The sequence below is a fragment of the Gordionus sp. m RMFG-2023 genome, chromosome 5 (assembly GCF_954871325.1).
Source record: "Gordionus sp. m RMFG-2023 chromosome 5, tfGorSpeb1-WG-v2, whole genome shotgun sequence".
Classification (NCBI taxonomy): Eukaryota; Metazoa; Nematomorpha; class Gordioida; order Chordodea; family Parachordodidae; genus Gordionus; species Gordionus sp. m RMFG-2023.
Window position 1 is genome coordinate 8448491 of NC_088779.1, and position 18572 is coordinate 8467062.

The following is an 18572-nucleotide window of genomic DNA, read 5'->3' on the forward strand; positions in this document are numbered from 1 at the left end:
TTTGAAAGATTCTGGTTCGAGAGTAGATGGTATATTAACTTTTTGAGGGCAAGATTTATGTCGAAGTTGGTGAGAGAATTTCCGTGATTTTCTTTTTACTGTAACATTTTATTGAATATATCATTCACACATAAAAAAATTTCCTTCTCCCCTTTCTCTAAATTATTTGTAGCTAGATTATAATAAAAAAAAATAATATCCGAATAATTAAAACATATTTTCTATCCCTATTCCTATTACCTCCTATCAGGCTACTACCTTTATTTTATTTCAATGAAACTGGCATCATACTCCTACTGTGATCGACCACTCATAAAGGGCGGAGTTATGTGAAAATGTGCTATCTTCTTTATAATAGAGGAAAAATGTTAGTTTTGAGTTAGATTATATTTTTTCCTTGCTAATTTGTTAATAGACATAGTCAAAATTCATATTCTTGAAATTTTATATATTAGTCGCGCTAAAGTCTATCAGTATCCTTAGCCTAGAGAGGGTGGTGTACAAGTTCCAAATCCGCAAATTATAAAATTTATTTTTTCAATTAAATTCTTATTCGAAATTATAATGAATAATATTACATTTTGTATAAATTATTATCTATTATGGGATTGAGAAATATTTAATTTTAAGACAAAACCAATGATATACATTGGACAAAACCAATGACAATTGGACAAAACATATGTACTAATAAATTCTATTAATTGCCATGTATCGCATAAATGCTTAAAAAAATTGATAAAGGTAATAAATTTTTAAATCAAAGAAATTTGCTAATTAACAGCAGTTTTTATCCATATTTCCAAAAGATATTCGCAAATAACCAATCCTAATCATGTAACCACGCACTACATACGACATCCAAGAGATAAAGATCCCAGATGGAAAGGTGTTTTATTATTTTATTGTTTCTTAATAACTATATTCTAGGCATAAATATGGAAAGATTTGTAGAAGAATGTGATGTAGTTATTGTTGGAGGCGGACCTAGTGGTTTATCAGCCGCTATAAAATTGAAACAACTTGCTAAAGAATTTAATCAAAATTTAAGAGTATGTTTACTCGAAAAAGGCCCATACATAGGTTTTTTAAGAGGATAAATTATTATAAATCTTAAGTTATTGTTTAAAAAATATTAGCCGCATACAATTTTTAATACCTCCTATTATAAAAATTTTTATCTTTAAACCATTTAAATTATTAAATTTTTGCAAAATAAAAATTTTTGCTTGCTATCTTACCTTATATAGAATTATGAAAAATTGGTTATAAAATTATAAATGTTACTACTTTCTTGTTTTTTTTTTCATAAAAAAAAATGATTTATTTAATTTGATAATGAGGGTATGGTTAAAATTAATAAATTAGAGAGATTTAGATTATAGTTAATTATCTTGAAAGATAATGGGATTAAAGTTAATAGATAAAAAATATTTAGGGTATGATTTAAATTATCTTGAGAGATAGATAATAGGGTTAAAAATTTAAAAAAGTTAGACTTTGATTAGAGAGATATGAGTTAGAAAATAAAGAACTAGGAAGAAATAGGTTAGGGTTAACTTATATCAGGGCTGTGTGTGTGAACCCTCTTTTCTAAAAATAATTGGTTTGGGTTCAGGGAAAAATCTCTAAACCTAGTTCAGGTTCGACCAGAAAAATAATGACTTATAAAAATTTGTTAAAATAACAGAAATATCATTTTTTTTTTAAATTTATTTTTTAGTATTGCAAAAATAATTTATCATCATAATTATAATATATATAATATAATACTACATTTTAAATAGGAAATCTTTTATAAATGAAAATCATAAATTACATGTTTTTTTATTTATATAAGATTGGACCCTGAACTCTAAATTTTAAAAAAGGGTTTGGGTTTGGCGAAATAACTAGGGTTTGGAATGGTTTAGGTTCGGGTTCTCTGCCATGATTTATATTTAAAAATGGTTTAATAATCTAGATATGCTATAATTTGGATGAAAGCCTGATTTAAATCAATATGATAGTGATATAAATAATTTTTTCCTAATTTTAAACATCACATCTTTTCTGATTTTAATAACATTAAATTTTGATAAGAATTTAAAAATTTTATTCTATAAAAGTATAAATTATAATTTTTTGATAAATAATTATATACTATTCTTTTTTATAAAGATAATTATAAATTTGTTAGGTGCCCACACACTCTCTGGAGCATGTATAGAAACCAAGGCCTTAGATGAACTTTTTCCTGATTGGAAAGCTAAAGGGGTATAATAATAAATATTTATTTATTGGCGTACACAGAGCTCTATTCTAAACAGAAAAATTTAGAGTCTAAGCTATGCCATATATTAATAGTATGATTTATTTTAACTTGATTTATTTTTTCAAAGTTATAAAATAATTGTATCATGCACACATTTATTTACAGGTAAATATAATTTTATTTTGCTATATTTTTAAAAATATAAATATAACTAATAATATGCTGCTAGGCACCTCTCAATACCCCGGTTCAGAAAGAAAGCTTTTTGTATTTGCTTAACAACACTAAAATCCCTTTGCCAATATTTAAAGGTATAATTCATTTAACTCAAATTAAAAAATATTACAAACAAACATCTATTTTAAATTGCTACATATAATGGTTAGTACATGAATATTTATTAATAATATCAAAGGTCTTCCAATATACAATATGGGTAATTATATAGTTAGACTTGGCAATCTTGTAAAATGGCTAGGAAAACAAGCTGAAGAATTGGGGGTTGAGATATTTCCAGGGTTTGCTGCAAGCGAAGTATATTAATTTTAAATCTATCTTTTATCACCCTTATTATTGTGTATTTATTTGAAATATAATTTTGATATGTTATCCAAGCATTTATGGAAATAAATAATCACAACTACTATATTCGATTAATTAGGAGAATGAGTTACTGATGATTGAAATGAAAGAATAGGGTAATTAGAATAAATTTGACTGCCAAAACTAGAGTTGTTAAAAAGTCCGATTCATGTCGATTTGACATAATTATAATATGTTAGCCTGGAGAATTTTGCTCATAAATGGAAGTCAGATTTTGACCGCTGATGAGGCTTACATTATATTATTTTGGTCCTCGAAATGTTTGGAATAGATTTCCAAATCTTTTTGCCAACTACGATCAAAATCTTCAGGCTTAATATTTTTTCTGGATAAAATATTGATTTAGCCGTTTTTCAAAATCGTCTCAAATTGAGCCATTTAAAAACACTAATTTTGCAGATTATTTTAAAGGGAAATTAATAAAACGAGTATCTAACGCTATAATTTTTTGTAACACTTCCCAGCTGCTTGATTGATATAATTTAATAATATTGACCCTATCCAATAGCCCGGCTAGGATTTTTAAAATTATAACATATTCCCGGTCGAGTTCCTCGACGGATCTGCAGATCTCTGATGTTAATTAAAGTTTCCAAGAATTTTATGACTAAAAGGTTACTATGCACATGCTGCTATACAATTTCCGGTAAAATCGAATCATAAAAAATTGTAATTTAATTGGTTCCCTCCATACTACAAAATGCATTTAACTTTAGAACATATAGTCTTTTCGGTCGTTTCTTATTTTTATCTCTTAAAAGATTGTTCAATTTTTTTTTAAAAATTTGATATCCAGGCTGTAAAATTTAAAAATCCGTTCCGGGCCGATGTTTTTAAAAAATAAAATAAATTGAAATTATATCGATTAATTAGTTGAATTAGTGGACCGTTTAATATTTATTTACAGCCCATATTTTCAATTTTCCTTTGTCAAACAATTTGCAAAATACATTCAAAATAACGGAATATTTAAAAATTCTTCATCCGAAATATTTCCGGGCTGGGTTTAAATCCAATTTTTTTTTCTAATCAGGAGAGCCTAAAGTTTTAACTTTTGCAGGTGAGTACCGTCCTATACGACCGTTACCGAATACCAATATAAATGAAATATAATTCATAGTTAATTTTATATTTATTAATTTTTTTCTTCCAGTCTCCCACGTTCACAAAAATATTATTTGATTATTTAAAGCCATTTCAATATTAATAAATCTTGTCCTCATTTATTATAAAAAAATATTAATCTTTTATCCCCATCCCTTTCAGATTTTGTACGATTCACCAACCCCACAAGGTGGCACTGAAAGCGACCGTAACGCATTACCAGTAGTGAGAGGAGTGGCAACAAACGACGTTGGGATAGCTAAAGACGGATCACCCAAGCCGAATTTTGAAAGGGGCATGGAGTTAAGGGCTAAGTTAACGTTATTTTCCGAAGGTTGTAGGGGTCATTTAACCAAAAGGCTTTCCCCTTATTTGGTCAAAAAAGATGGAAATGATGGCTTGGCTCATGGAGGTATGGTAAATATAATACGGATATGATATTTTTGTTGTTTTTTTCTATAATTAAGTTGATATATTTAATTCAACTCCATTTGATTTAAATTTTCCCCATCTAAAAAAAAATTGATTTAAATCAATATTTTTAACTTATACTTATTTATTAATTTTTATATCAAAATATAATCATTATTTATATTATACAATTTTTCAAAGCTTAATAAAAATAATCAATGTTCACATTGACCTTGCATATATCTAATCTATTTAGCCTTACCATTTTATTAGAATTTTACTTGATGTTAATAAGGGTGTAAAAAGAAAAAACCGAATTTTCAAACATAAAAAATGGCAGCGAAATAAAAATAACAATCATGGGTGTGCACCGATTCACAATTTTTTCACCGATCCTCTCCAATCCGATATTTGGTGATATTTAAACAGTACCGATACCGATCTGATATTTACACCATTTTTATCATTATTTTTTTAAAATCTGTGTATAAATATTTTTTTAAAAAGCGTTTTAATCAGTTAAAAATCTAAAATAAATAACTTTAAAATTTTCTAAAAATATGTCTTATCTTTAAATTTGTAGAAAGGTTTTTATTTATAAGATATTTAGTAAATAATGTCTTATTTTATTAAGTTAAAGAGCCCTTAGAGAATAATTTTATATATAGTTACATTTTATTTATTTTTTTTGAAAATAATCAGAATTTTTACATATCTATTTTAGCCTTCATACAAATAGGAAGTATAAATTTATGTGTTAGCTATATCTTCTTATTATCTTTATTTGAATATAAAATAGAAACAAATTTAAATATCAATTATTAAATATGAAATGAAATGAAATAACCGCTCGATTTGAGCCAATTTTTAAAAACGGCTAATTCACGAAGAAAATTATTACGGAAGCCATAAGATTTTTTGGACATCTATTAACGAAATCTCGAGGTATTAAGCGATATTTTTTGGTTAAAATATTGGATTAGCCGTTTTTAAAAGTCGGCTCAAATCGAGCTATTTAACAACGCTATCTATAACACCAGCTGTGCTGAAGACTGATTCTGATGGAACACTTGTTGCAGGAGATGCTAAATATTAACGTGCAAGGTTTGCTAAAGTTGAACCTTTGAGCATCACCCCTCCAATATTCGAGAGAATCGATCGGAGATAAAATATTGATATATTTGTTAATTTATCAAATTTAACACGATTTTTATTTATTATAAGTTATTTTCTTAATAAACACAATGGAATAAACAATAGATAAATTTAAATACACAAAAAAATTTAGGTAATATTAGTGTATTTATATACTTTACTTCTTTTATCTTAAAAAATGTATTAAAAAAACATTAAACATTTTTATATTTTTTATGGGGAGTTATGAAGATTTATTACAAAATAAATAAAATAATGCATAAAATCGGTATCGGTTAAATTTAAAAAAAATATCGGCCGAACCGATATTTTTTTTTTAAAGTTTAATATCGCCGATTTGATACCGATATTTAATGCGGGACAAGCTCTACTTAAATATCATTTTAACTTAATTTTTAAGCAAATTCCTTTAAAAAAAATTAGTCTTTTTAAAGTAAATAATTCAATTTAAACAAAATGAGCAAATTATAAATTGATCGTTATAACGAAAAATTTCCAACCATCTTTGTAGATTGATATATAAATGTTGGCGTCAATGTTTTTCCGGCAATGTGTTATCTTTTCAACTTTAAATCATTTTTTTTGAGCGCATTTTTTTAAATTTAAAAATTTAGATTTTGCCGGAACAGTTTTCTTGGAATACTTACTCTATAAATATGAAACAATTTCGCTATGAATTTTTGAACTTAATAAAATTTTTATTAGTTTTTCCATAGATTTTTTTATATAAATTATAAATGACTCAAAGGTTAACAGCAAAATTATCTAAAATTTATAAGATGGGTATTCTAAACATGCTGGAATAAATTTCCGGTAAAATCCAATTTTTAAATTTAAAAAAATGCGCTCAAAAAATGATTTAGATTTGAGAAAATAACACATTGACGCTGACATATATGTGATTGTGATAATTAAAATTTTAGCAATAAAATGCTGGTAAGGATTTTAGCAGTTATAAAAACAAGAAGAAAAAATAACATTCGTTTTTTTCTTCTTTAAATTTATATTTTATCCCTTGATAATAATTAAATTAATGCTAAAGTTGAATTTGAAAACTTATATCAATATCTAAGTTACGAAAGAAAGACACTCTCTCTTACTTTATTTCTCTCTTAGAAATTATTATGGAAATATATTATTCGATTTTTGACAGATAACTTATATATTTCGTCAATTTTAAGAAATATTTTCTATAATTGTTATAGGCACGCATAAATCTGAACCTCAAATATATGGCATAGGCTATAAGGAATTATGGGAAGTCGATAAGAGTCAACATGTACCGGGCTTGGTTGAACATACCATTGGGTTTCCTTTGGTAAATCACATTTAATACTCTTTCAAAATGGATTCAGTTAAACCTTTACAAACACCATAAAATATGGCAGAGAAATTTATTTTTTTTAAAAGTTTTTGTTAGTATTTGTCTTAAGCTATATTTATGGAACACGTTATATTTAAGCTTTTACGAATGCAGCGTTATTATAGCTGATTCAGTTTTAAAAAATAATTTAAGATAAAGCTAATAGAGAGATAATTATTTTATATAATATTTAAGAAAAATCATATACTTTTTTATAGAATTCGCTATTATTTTTATAATAATATCGCATAATTTTTATCAGCGGAACATGTGTTTTTCAAATTTTACCATAGCGTTATCATGATAACGCTCCATATTTATAAATTTATACCTATTGGCTTTTTTGTAATAAATAACGTAACATTTGGGATGAAGCGCGTTTGCTATAAATGCGGCTTTAGGATGTTTTATATCAATCGTTTAAAATAATTTTTTTGAACCACCTAATTTTGCCGGGATCCAACTACCTCATTGCCATGAAATCTTGAAATATCATAATATTTATTTTTATATAATAAATGACATTAGAAGGTTAGGCTGTGTTGACCTAGATATCAAAAATATAATTAATTAGATTTATCAACTTTAATTAAAAAAGAGAAATGAGTATTTTTAATGTAAAAATAAAATAGTGGTCTAAATCATTTTTTTTTATCTTGAAATTATTAATATTTAATAAATATTAACTTAATTATAGATTTGTGAATTTTTACGAAAAAAAAAATATTTTATATTTTTCAAATTATAATAAGAAATAAGCAGTTATATTAATCAAATAGGGAAGTATTTGAAAAAATAAATGAGAAGTATAAAAAAATTTTAAATGGATTTTATAAATTAATGCAGTAAAATTAACATTATAATTATAAATTAGTATAATATTCATTTAAGTAAGCAAAAATTTGTGAATTCTTCATCCAAAACGCATCATTGGCTTTGCTTTGGCAGTCACTAATTCTCTCGACTTCTACGCATCTTTACCTTACAAAATTTACAAATTTGAAATAATATTTAATGGGAGATTTTTGTCATGTTTCATAAATTTATAATTTTGATTATTTTAAAAATATTTAAGTCACAGTCTTAAGTGGGTTTAAAATAATTAAGAAGGGGGAGAAGAGAAATCAATATTGTTGTTTATTCCTTAAAATATTTATGGAGAGAGAATGTATTACCATTTAGGGGAATGGTTTGGAAAAAGTATATAAAGGGAGGAAAATAAATTGTATTATTTTTTTTAAAAGATAGAATTTATTAAGTAATTAAATTATAATAAATGTTTAAACATAGACTAATTATTTTATTATAGATTTTATGAATATAATCAACTATCTCCTTCTTTTATACAAAGATTATTGTTTTTTTAAAAAATATTTATTTCCATTTTTTTACAGGACTACAAAACATACGGTGGTTCCTTCGTTTACCATTACTCATCGGAGGAAGGTGGTGGTACTCCATTGGTCAGTTTGGGACTGGTTATGGGACTGGATTACTCCGATCCTTACCTTAACACATTCAAGGAATTTCAAAAACTCAAAACTCATCCCCATTTTCTTAAACTTCTGTCCAATGGGAAAAGGATAGGATATGGGGCTAGGGCTCTCAACGAAGGTGGATATCAAGTAAACTGTCGAATTCTTTCCTAATAATATTTATGATTGTCGTATTTAATCCCAATATTTTATATAAACTGTCATATTTAATCCCAATATTTCAAATAACCTTGTTGAAATTATATATATTTATGTACCCATACCATATCGTTATCCATTCAAATTTTTAATTTGATTAATCCCATAACATATTAAAATATCCAAAAATCAAAACAAAGGAAAATAAATCATGTGATCTTTCCTGTCGAGTTTATAAGTTATGCAGTGATTCTTACTTGAAATATTTTTCTTTAACGTTTGTTGACCCCAATTTGCAGTGTTGTTAAACAGCTCGATTTATTCAATTAGAAAAACTAACTCAAGATTTTAGTCAAAAATATATTTAGCAAGCATAGGGTTGGAAATTTTCGGGAATTGCGGTAACTTTCATATGGGAATAAATTGGAGTTTATGGAAATACATCGGAAATAAGGGAATGTAAGGGGATTCATGATATCGTTTAAATTGTAACCAACCAACAGATAAATAATAATGCAAATAATAAATATAATAAGAGTATAGATTAAACGTTTAGTATAATAAATCTTCAAAACTCGATTTCACTTGTACTATCATCAACCCTTTCAACGCCCATATCATCCGAATCTGATCAATTTCTGATAAACTATTTTCTTCAAAAATCTATTGTTTCTAGATTTTGTAGGCTTGGGAAACAAACACTATTAAATGTGAGCTACGAGAATATTTTTAATGAATGTATCAAGATTTATGATTATTTATAAGATAAAGGATTTAAGTTTTTAAAATAATTTTTAAAATATTTAAAAAATTAGGAATGTTCCTGGTCAATAAATTCCATAGGATTATGACCGGGTTGGGAAATCTAGAGGCATAGGTAATATAATATTTTGACTAAAATATAGATCTGACTCGTTTTTAAAATTGGTTAAATCGAACCGTATAACAAAACAACTAATTGAGTATCAACTTTAGAAACATATGTTTATATTAAATTTATTATTATTTTTTAAATCTTATTTGATTTATTAGGATATGTTGCTTTGTTACTAATTATAATTTTGTACTTGGCATTTGATAGAAATTGGCATAAAATGTTAATATTTACTTATAAAATTAAAAAGCAAAGAAAATTCCGAGAGGTCAAAAATATTCCCTTCATGTATAGTCTTAGCAGGGTTTTCATTCAATTATACTTATCATTACGTTAACTCATCAGATTAAATATAAATGTTTTAGTGTATTCCCAAGTTAACTTTTCCCGGCGGTTGTATAAGTGGATGCGGGGCAGGGTTCATGAACGTGGCGAAAATCAAGGGCACTCACAACGCAATGAAAAGCGGAATGGTCGCTGCCGAAAGTATTTTCGACACCATCTATCCTCTTGTCAGAAGTCGTCCCGATAAACAGGCGATCATCGATTCCAATAGTAGGGTAGGGAAAAATTGTGAGTTTTAAAAAAAAAATCATAGTAAAATAATATCTTAATATCTTAATTACTTATTTTTGTTCTTTTATATCTTACATCAGACCTGGAGCCTATCATATACGAGCAACGTATTAGGGAAAGTTGGGTATGGAAAGAGTTGTACCAAACCCGCAACATTAAACCCAGTTTCAATAGCAGCTTAGGAATATACGGCGGCATTTTGTACACCGGAATATTGTATTACGTGACCAGGGGGAGAGAGCCGTGGACCCTTCACCATAATAGTAATATATTTTTTTTTATTTAAGGGAAATGGTTAGAATGATTTATTTCTTATGGAGTATCAAAGGTCAGCAGCTTCATGAGAGAAGATTATTTGGAGGTTGTTTACCCACCTCCCCTAGAATATTTTCCCCTTCTATTAAACAATTTATTTTAAAATTTTATTCAAAAAATAGCCATTTATAATTAAAAAAAAAATTATACGGTGAATCAAAATCGCTTTCTTACTTACCTGATTTTTATTCAACGACTCTTGAGAATGCATTTTAATGAATGAATTATTATTAGTTTAGGTAAGTATTATACGTCATTGAGTTATCCGCTTCTGGATATTCTCAAAAAAGTAGTTCTACTCTTGATTCCCTTATTGAAAAATGAGTTCAAGTTTCAGTTCCTAAATTTTGGTTCCAAGTTCTCGTTCCAAAATCTGTTAAAAAGATTAAATCCTCCTTCCCCACCCCAAATTGTCAAAGTTTGAAATGCTCTACAAAATAGATCTGAAGATTTTTTGAGAATACTCAAACATATTTGATCAAATTTTAATTAAAATTCCAAATCCTTTTTATGTAAAAATCGAAAGATTTTTAGGCTTGAAAATTTTTTCATGATAAAATTACAAAATATTTTGGTAAATTTTTTAACTCTGCAATAAATAAACTTTCTTCTAAATTAAATCGCACAACTTTTAATCAATATTATATAAATTATTCATATTTTTTGGAAATTTAAAAATGGATTCCAGCTTTAATTTCGGGTTTACCAGGGGTTCTTGTTCAAAGTTTTGAAAAAAATTTTTATCATATGGAAATAAAAATAATGATAGAACTTGATAATCTCAAACTCCGTCCTGCAGAAGATTTTCGGAACTCGCCCCGCCACAAAAATCCTGATTATTATCCTTCCCCTTCCAAAAACCCTACTACCTTCGATATTCTAACGTCGGTCGCCTTAACTGGAACCAACCATGCCCCGGACCAACCGTGTCATCTTGTTCTCAAAAATGATGAGGTGCCAGTCAAAGTCAATTGGAACGTATTTGCCGGACCCGAGGCTCGCTATTGTCCAGCTGGTACGTAAAGAAGACTGTAAATAAACATTTTTAATCTGATTAGTGTCCCTTTAAATTAATTTAAAATTTGGGTTTTTGAATTTTTTTAAAAAATAATATATTCGAGATGTATCGATACAGATTTTTAGATGCCTCCAATATCAAGTCGATATAACCAGATAATCGATATTATTTAAAAAAAATTACCTTGTTTATTTTTCATGGGCATTTTTAAAAGTATCAACCAATACCGACATTTTAAAAACGATAGTTGCTAAAAATCGGTGTATTCATATGTTATATATGGTTTGTGTGTGTCGTAAATGATACATTTTATAATATAATGTCAATCATATTTGTTTATCTATGTGTTTGTATATAGTTTAAAAAAATGTCAATCATTTTTTTAATATTAGGAATCAATAGATATATATTTTTTTGTGAAAAAAATCACTTTTAATTTTGATAACATTTTTGTTAATTTTCATAAAACCTTTTGAATTATGATAACATTTTTCGCTTTGATTTTTGACTTTTTGTAATTTGATGAATATATTTTACTTAATAAAGATGATGAATATATTTTACTTAATAAAGATATAAGTCCAAATTTCAGTTCCGTGTTTATTTTATTTTATAATTCTGAATTTAGCTCTTTAATTCGGTAGTTTTTCCTTCTGAGCTTATTCTTATATTAGAATTTAGTCTCACATTTTTTTCATATAGTTAACGTTAAGTGTTTTTTGACAGTTGTTGACCGCGACTACCAGGATAGTTTCGATTCCAGGGTTATTCGGTATTTTAAGGTAAAAAATATTTTATTTTATATTTTGTATCTCTACTCAGAACACAACGCAATCACCTTTTTGTGTAAATTTTTAGAAATTTAACACGGCCGTTTTAAAATAATATAAATTTTTCATATAATGAGATGGGCTTTTTAATTTTGATAGTGAGCCTAGCTTCTTTAATAAAATTTCGGAGTATCCGAGTATTAATTGTCAAGATTTGTATCAAATGGTTGATAAATTTGATGTGAATAATGCATTAGTGACCATGTTATTGTTGGTCATACTGTATGTTATATATATTGTAATAAAATTTTTGTTTGGAAAATGTACTCTGGTTGCGACCAAAGTATATGATAATTGGAAAATAGACACTCCGGTGTCGGCAGATTGTTGGAAAAAGATTTCGGTCTTGGAAAGTAGTTTAAATGGAATTTTAAATGAAATCAAGATAGGCAGACCTGAAAGGGTGGAAACGATGAAAGATAATAACGATGATCGTTCGGAATTAGTGGAGAAGTCAGTAGTTGACCTCCAGGAATTAAATAATATAAAAGAATCTATTAAAGATATTTATAGTGAGTTATCTAAATTGATTAATATGAGTAATCAAGGGGACAAGAAACAACTCGGTGATAGAATTATTTCGAATGGAAAGAGTTTTCCAAAGATTGTTGCTGACATAACTTGTAATCGGTGCGGGTACAAAGGACATTATTCTAAAACCTGTGTTGTTAAGGAACAGAATTTTAGAATGAGTTTTCCACTGCAAAGGTCTAGTGGAGAAACTGTCAAAAAAAAATTAACGTTAACTATATGAAAAAAATGTGAGACTAAATTCTAATATAAGAATAAACTCAGAAGGAAAAACTACCGAATTAAATAGCTAAATTCAGAATTATAAAATAAACACGGAACTGAAATTTGGACTTATATCTTTATTAAGTAAAATATATTCATCATCTTTATTAAGTAAAATATATTCATCAAATTACAAAAAGTCAAAAATCAAAGCGAAAAATGTTATCAAAATTAAAAGTCATTTTTTTCACAAAAAAATATATATCTATTGATTCCTAATATTAAAAAAATGTTTGACATTTTTTTAAACTATATATAAACACATAGATAAACAAATATGATTGACATTATATTATAAAATGTATCATTTACGACATGCCACCCCTTTATGGGCTGTGGCACGCCAAAAAAAAATATAAATTTAACAAGGGTCGGGATGCAGCGGATTTTGTGGGAGTCCTCACAAGAGCAATTGATTCTCCCACAACTCCATATCATCGATACGTGGGGCCTCTGCAGAAAAGGCGGACGTCGTCAGAGCAGGCCCGTGAATACTATTGACAGCTCGTTGAAGAATATTGTCGGTCGGGGGGTTTGATATGCTGCTAGAACTACCGCTGGATGTGCCAATTAGCGCACCCCTGTTGGCCGACGGAGCCGGTCGCATAGGAGAAAATGGAGCTGGCCCTTGCATTGAGTCCACCATTCTCCTTCGATAATACTTGGTCGATCGTCCCATGGCATTGTCATTGATCGGGGCTAGAGGCGGTCGTCCATCTCTACCTAGGTTCGGACACTGACTCCGAATGTGGTCATCGCTATGACAATGGAAGCATTTTCTTTTACGGAGCCCCTCTGACATCATAGAATTATCCTGCGACACTGGTGCTTGTATTGTCATGCCGGTGTTTTTTGGTATTAAGGTTACTTGAATGTAACACGATCCCAGATCTATCAAGCGGCTGGTTGTCTCCATGTGACTGATAGTATGGAATATTTGGATATAAGATGCAACGGGAAATACAAAAAAAAACTTCTTTTTTTTTTTTAAAAAAAAATTTAAATTTTACACCAAAAATTTTTTTTTAAAAAAAATTAATCTTTATATAAAATTTTATGATTAAAATATAGAAAAATTTAAAAAAGTAATTTAATTTATTTTTTTTAAAAAAAATTTTATGATTAAAAATATAGAAAAACCTTCTATATATAATGTTTATTCCAAAAAAAAACTTGTATTGATGTATACTATTTACGGCGCAAAGCACACAACTGTCAAAAAACACTTAATGTTAACTATATGAAAAAAATGTGAGACTAAATTCTAGTGATTCGTCATCACGATCATGTAAGATTGGGATAAATAAGAAGCGTCTTAATTTTTTGGGTTCATATCGGTTCGGGTTCCGAATATATTTGGTCATATTAAAAATATGTCAATATATACGGGTTGTTGGTCATTTTCGATTAAAATCATAGTTCAATTTAGACATGTTTAATAAAAAGTTTGTCAACATGGTAATGATATTGGAAAGTTTTTTTCGGTTTAGTTCGTTAAGGAATGTTCTTTGTCTGCTTTGTTAAATGAATAACAGATTTTTGTTAATTTAATGAGTAGATGTTTTTATTTATCTTTTCGTGATTGAATAGACAAGTTTTGTTTTTGTCTTTTATTAAATGAATAGAAAGTTTTTTTAATGTAATGAAAAGATGTTTTTATCTTTTCATGATTGAATAGACAAGTTTTGCTTTTATCTTTTATTAGATTAATAGAAAGTTTTTTTTTAAGGGTATTCAAATAGCTGATGATATTAATGTTGGTCAACTTAAACATTTGGTAAGAAGATGGTTGATGTATTAAATATTTGTTTCTCCCAGTTCTATGGTTGCAATATTTTTTTTCTTACTTATTTTTAAATGTAGTAATGAATAATATTAATTTTGGGGGATTCGCGTGAGTGAGTTAGAATATTATGTTATTTGTTTCACTTGACGCTCACACCAAGGGATATTGTAATAATATTATTGAGAAAATTGAAGCACATGGGAGACATAGTTTTTGTTTTTGTGATAATGTGCTTTGCGCCGTAAATAGTATACAATATAAGTTTTTTTTTTGGAATAAACATTATATATAGAAGGTTTTTCTATATTTTTAATCATAAAATTTTTTTTAAAAAAAATAAATTAAATTAAACTTTTTTAGATTTTTCTATATTTTAATCATAAAATTTTATATAAAGATTAATATTTTTTTAAAAAAAAAATTTTTGGTGTAAAATTTAAATTTTTTTTAAAAAAAAAAAGAAGTTTTTTTTTTGTATTTCCCGTTGCATCTTATATCCAAATATTCCATACTATCAGTCACATGGAGACAACCAGCCGCTTGATAGATCTGGTATCGTGTTACATTCAAGTAACCTTAATACCAAAAAACACCGGCTTGACAATACAAGCATCGGTGTCGCAGGATAATTCTATGATGTCCGGGGGGCTCCGTAAAAGAAAATACTTCCATTGTCATAGCGATGACCACATTCGGAGTCAGTGTCCGAACCTAGGTAGAGATGGACGACCGCCTCTAGCCCCGATCAATGACAATGCCATGGGACGATCGACCAAGCATTATCGAAGGAGAATGGTGGACTCAACGCAAGGGCCAGCTCCATTTTCTCCTATGCGACCGGCTCCGTCGGCCAACAGGGGTGCGCTAATTGGCATCTCCAGCGGTAGTTCTAGCAGCATATCAAACCCCCCGACCGACAATATTCTTCAACGAGCTGTCGATAGTATTCACGGGCCTGCTCCGACGACGTCCGCCTTTTCTGCGGAGGCCCCACGTATCGATGATATGGAGTTGTGGGAGAATTAATCGCTCTCGTGAGGACTCCCACAAAATCCGCTGCATCCCGACCCTTGTTAAATTTATATATTTTTTTGGCGTGCCACAGCCCATAAAGGGGTAGCATGTCGTAAATGATACATTTTATAATATAATGTCAATCATATTTGTTTATCTATGTGTTTGTATATAGTTTAAAAAAATGTCAATCATTTTTTTAATATTAGGAATCAATAGATATATATTTTTTTGTGAAAAAAATCACTTTTAATTTTGATAACAATTTTGTTAATTTTCATAAAACCTTTTGAATTATGATAACATTTTTCGCTTTGATTTTTGACTTTTTGTAATTTGATGAATATATTTTACTTAATAAAGATGATGAATATATTTTACTTAATAAAGATATAAGTCCAAATTTCAGTTCCATGTTTATTTTATAATTCTGAATTTAGCTCTTTAATTTGGTAGTTTTTCCTTCTGAGTTTATTCTTATATTAGAATTTAGTCTCACATTTTTTTCATATAGTTAACTTTAAGTGTTTTTTGACAGTGCGCTTCGCCTATAAGCATTTCGCCTTTTGTTTAAGACTTTCGCCTATAGCTCTTTTGTCTAAGGAGCGCCAATGAGTAATAATGAGAGTTAATAAGTACTAATAAGCGTCAATGAGTAAAATAAGCGGAAATGAGTGATAATTTATAGGTAATTTATGTTGTCGATGAGAAAAAAGCATAGCCCTTATAACCATGTTTATATAAAGGTTGGACTTAAGATTTTAATTAATTTAAAACAAATGGAACATATTGTGAAATGATTAAAAAAGATATTCCAATCATTCTATTACAATGTTTTTATGCAAATAAACATTTTACAATATTTTTTGTGTTAAAATAGGTTTGGTATTGATTTCTTAATGCAAATAATTTATCATCAAACCAAAATTCTTCACTTGAATTCATTATTTTCAGGATTATGATTCCTTGTTTAAAAAAATCAGGTATAAATAGAAATTTAACCCAACTGTTTAAACTAATATACCAAGTTACAGAAGTATCTCATTTCATTTAAATGACAAATAATGTATAGATGACAATCATTAAAAAAATGAATCGATGGATTAAATATTTAATAAATAATTTAAAAATAATCCTAATGTTGATGTTAAGTTTAGATCGAATGGCTAGATGTTTATGATCTTAATTATATTATATTTGTATAAATTCTATTTTATTTATTTTTAGATATACTATACTCATTTGTCATCTATATCATTCTTTGTCTCTAATGAATTAAATAAAATAAATTAATTTTGAGATTCTAATCTCTGTAACTTGGTATATTAGTATAAATTATTTATATTAAGAAACCGATACCAAACCTATCTAATAAAAGATTTAATTTGATAAATTTATTTAACACAAAAATATTGTATAATGTCTATTTGCATAAAAACATGTATTATATTATTTTTTTCGAAAAATATTTTAATCATATCAACAATATGTTTCATTTGTTCCAAATTAATTGAAATCAATAAAGTTTAATCTTTTATATAAACATGGTTATAAAAGCATACCATGTTCTTCCTCTCATAAGCCTTCGACAATATAAATTGCCTATAAATTACTACTCATTGGTGCTTCTTATTACTCATTGACGCTTATTGGCACTCTGGTGCTTATTATTCTCGCGGTCACTTATTAGCACTTATTAGTACTTATAGTATTAGTACTTATTGCCGCTTATTATTACTCATTGGAGCTCTACGGCTCTTATAGGTGCTCCTTAAGCGAGAAAGCCAAAAATGTCTTATGCCAAAAATCTCTAGGTGAAATGGTTACTTATTGGCGCTTCTTAGGCGAAATATCCATAGACTAATTGTTTACAGTTCGCCGGTATACCGTTATATATATTATATAATAACCATATTTTTTACAAGTCCTAGTAATATATACTATACTTCTTATCAGTGGGAACAACTATCAATTCGATCCGACAAAAAATTATATCAGTTGCTTAAAATTGGAAAAATACTGTATATATGATTTATTTTTTTAAATGTAAGCCGTCTACGAATTCATTCCTATAGAAGACAAGGATTCCTCCGTAAATGATCAAGTTAGCTTAAAAATAAACGCCCAGAACTGCATCCATTGCAAAACGTGCGACATCAAAGATCCTACTCAAAATATTGATTGGGTGACTCCGGAAGGAGGCGGAGGCCCCGCTTATGATGGCATGTGAATTTTTGTTTTGCTACTTGGAAGAATTATTTTTTTAATTATTTTATAATTTTTGTTCCTAATTTTGTAGGAGTTATATATTCCTTACTATGATAAAAACACACCTTCTTTTATTTTACTATTTTTTTATTCTAATTTTTTTTCCAAATAGAAATACGACGAGAGATCCTTTTTTTGTTGAAGCGAATTTAATTCCAATGTTCAAAAACTAAACACATATTCACCAGTAGAAAAAATAAATAATATATTTTTTAAATTTATAGTAATACTTACAGCATAAGTAATTTATGCTCGTTATATTTTTATACATAATGGTACGAACTATTTTGGCTCAAAGTTTGCCCAATTTCTCACATAATTTTTATAATTTTATTTTCAATTATCCAAATTTATACAAAGATATATAGGTACTAAAATTGTTTTTTTTTGGTACTTATTTTTTTCTATTTAATTAATATGATTCGATTGGTATAATAAAATTAAAGTTATCGAAATATCTAAAAATACCAATTGATTAATTTTCATATTTATTTATATATAAAAAATGAATTATATTAAAAAATATTTTTTTATACCCAATTTTAAAATATTCAGACAAACGCACATGATAT

The 18572-nt window shown here is 27.6% G+C and overlaps 1 protein-coding gene across 1 annotated transcript; it reads left to right on the forward strand.

Annotated features, from left to right (window-relative positions):
* Window positions 1-683: 683 nt before the first annotated feature.
* LOC135930380 (electron transfer flavoprotein-ubiquinone oxidoreductase, mitochondrial-like) lies at window positions 684-18318 on the forward strand. Its single transcript, XM_065467170.1, has 13 exons — window positions 684-744; window positions 788-889; window positions 931-1083; window positions 2180-2256; window positions 2484-2565; window positions 2670-2788; window positions 4124-4373; window positions 6733-6845; window positions 8285-8515; window positions 9764-9971; window positions 10055-10237; window positions 11059-11304; window positions 17784-18318. Exons 1-13 carry the CDS (start codon window positions 723-725, stop codon window positions 17960-17962), a joined length of 1965 nt encoding a protein of 654 aa, XP_065323242.1. The 5' UTR covers window positions 684-722; the 3' UTR covers window positions 17963-18318.
* Window positions 18319-18572: the final 254 nt, after the last annotated feature.

Coding starts and splice junctions, on each gene's coding strand:
- LOC135930380 (XM_065467170.1), top strand. CDS start 723: ATGCTTAAAAAAATTGATAAAG. Junction 4,374..6,732: donor TGATGGCTTGGCTCATGGAG/GTATGGTAAATA, acceptor TAATTGTTATAG/GCACGCATAAATCTGAACCT. Junction 6,846..8,284: donor ATACCATTGGGTTTCCTTTG/GTAAATCACATT, acceptor ATTTTTTTACAG/GACTACAAAACATACGGTGG.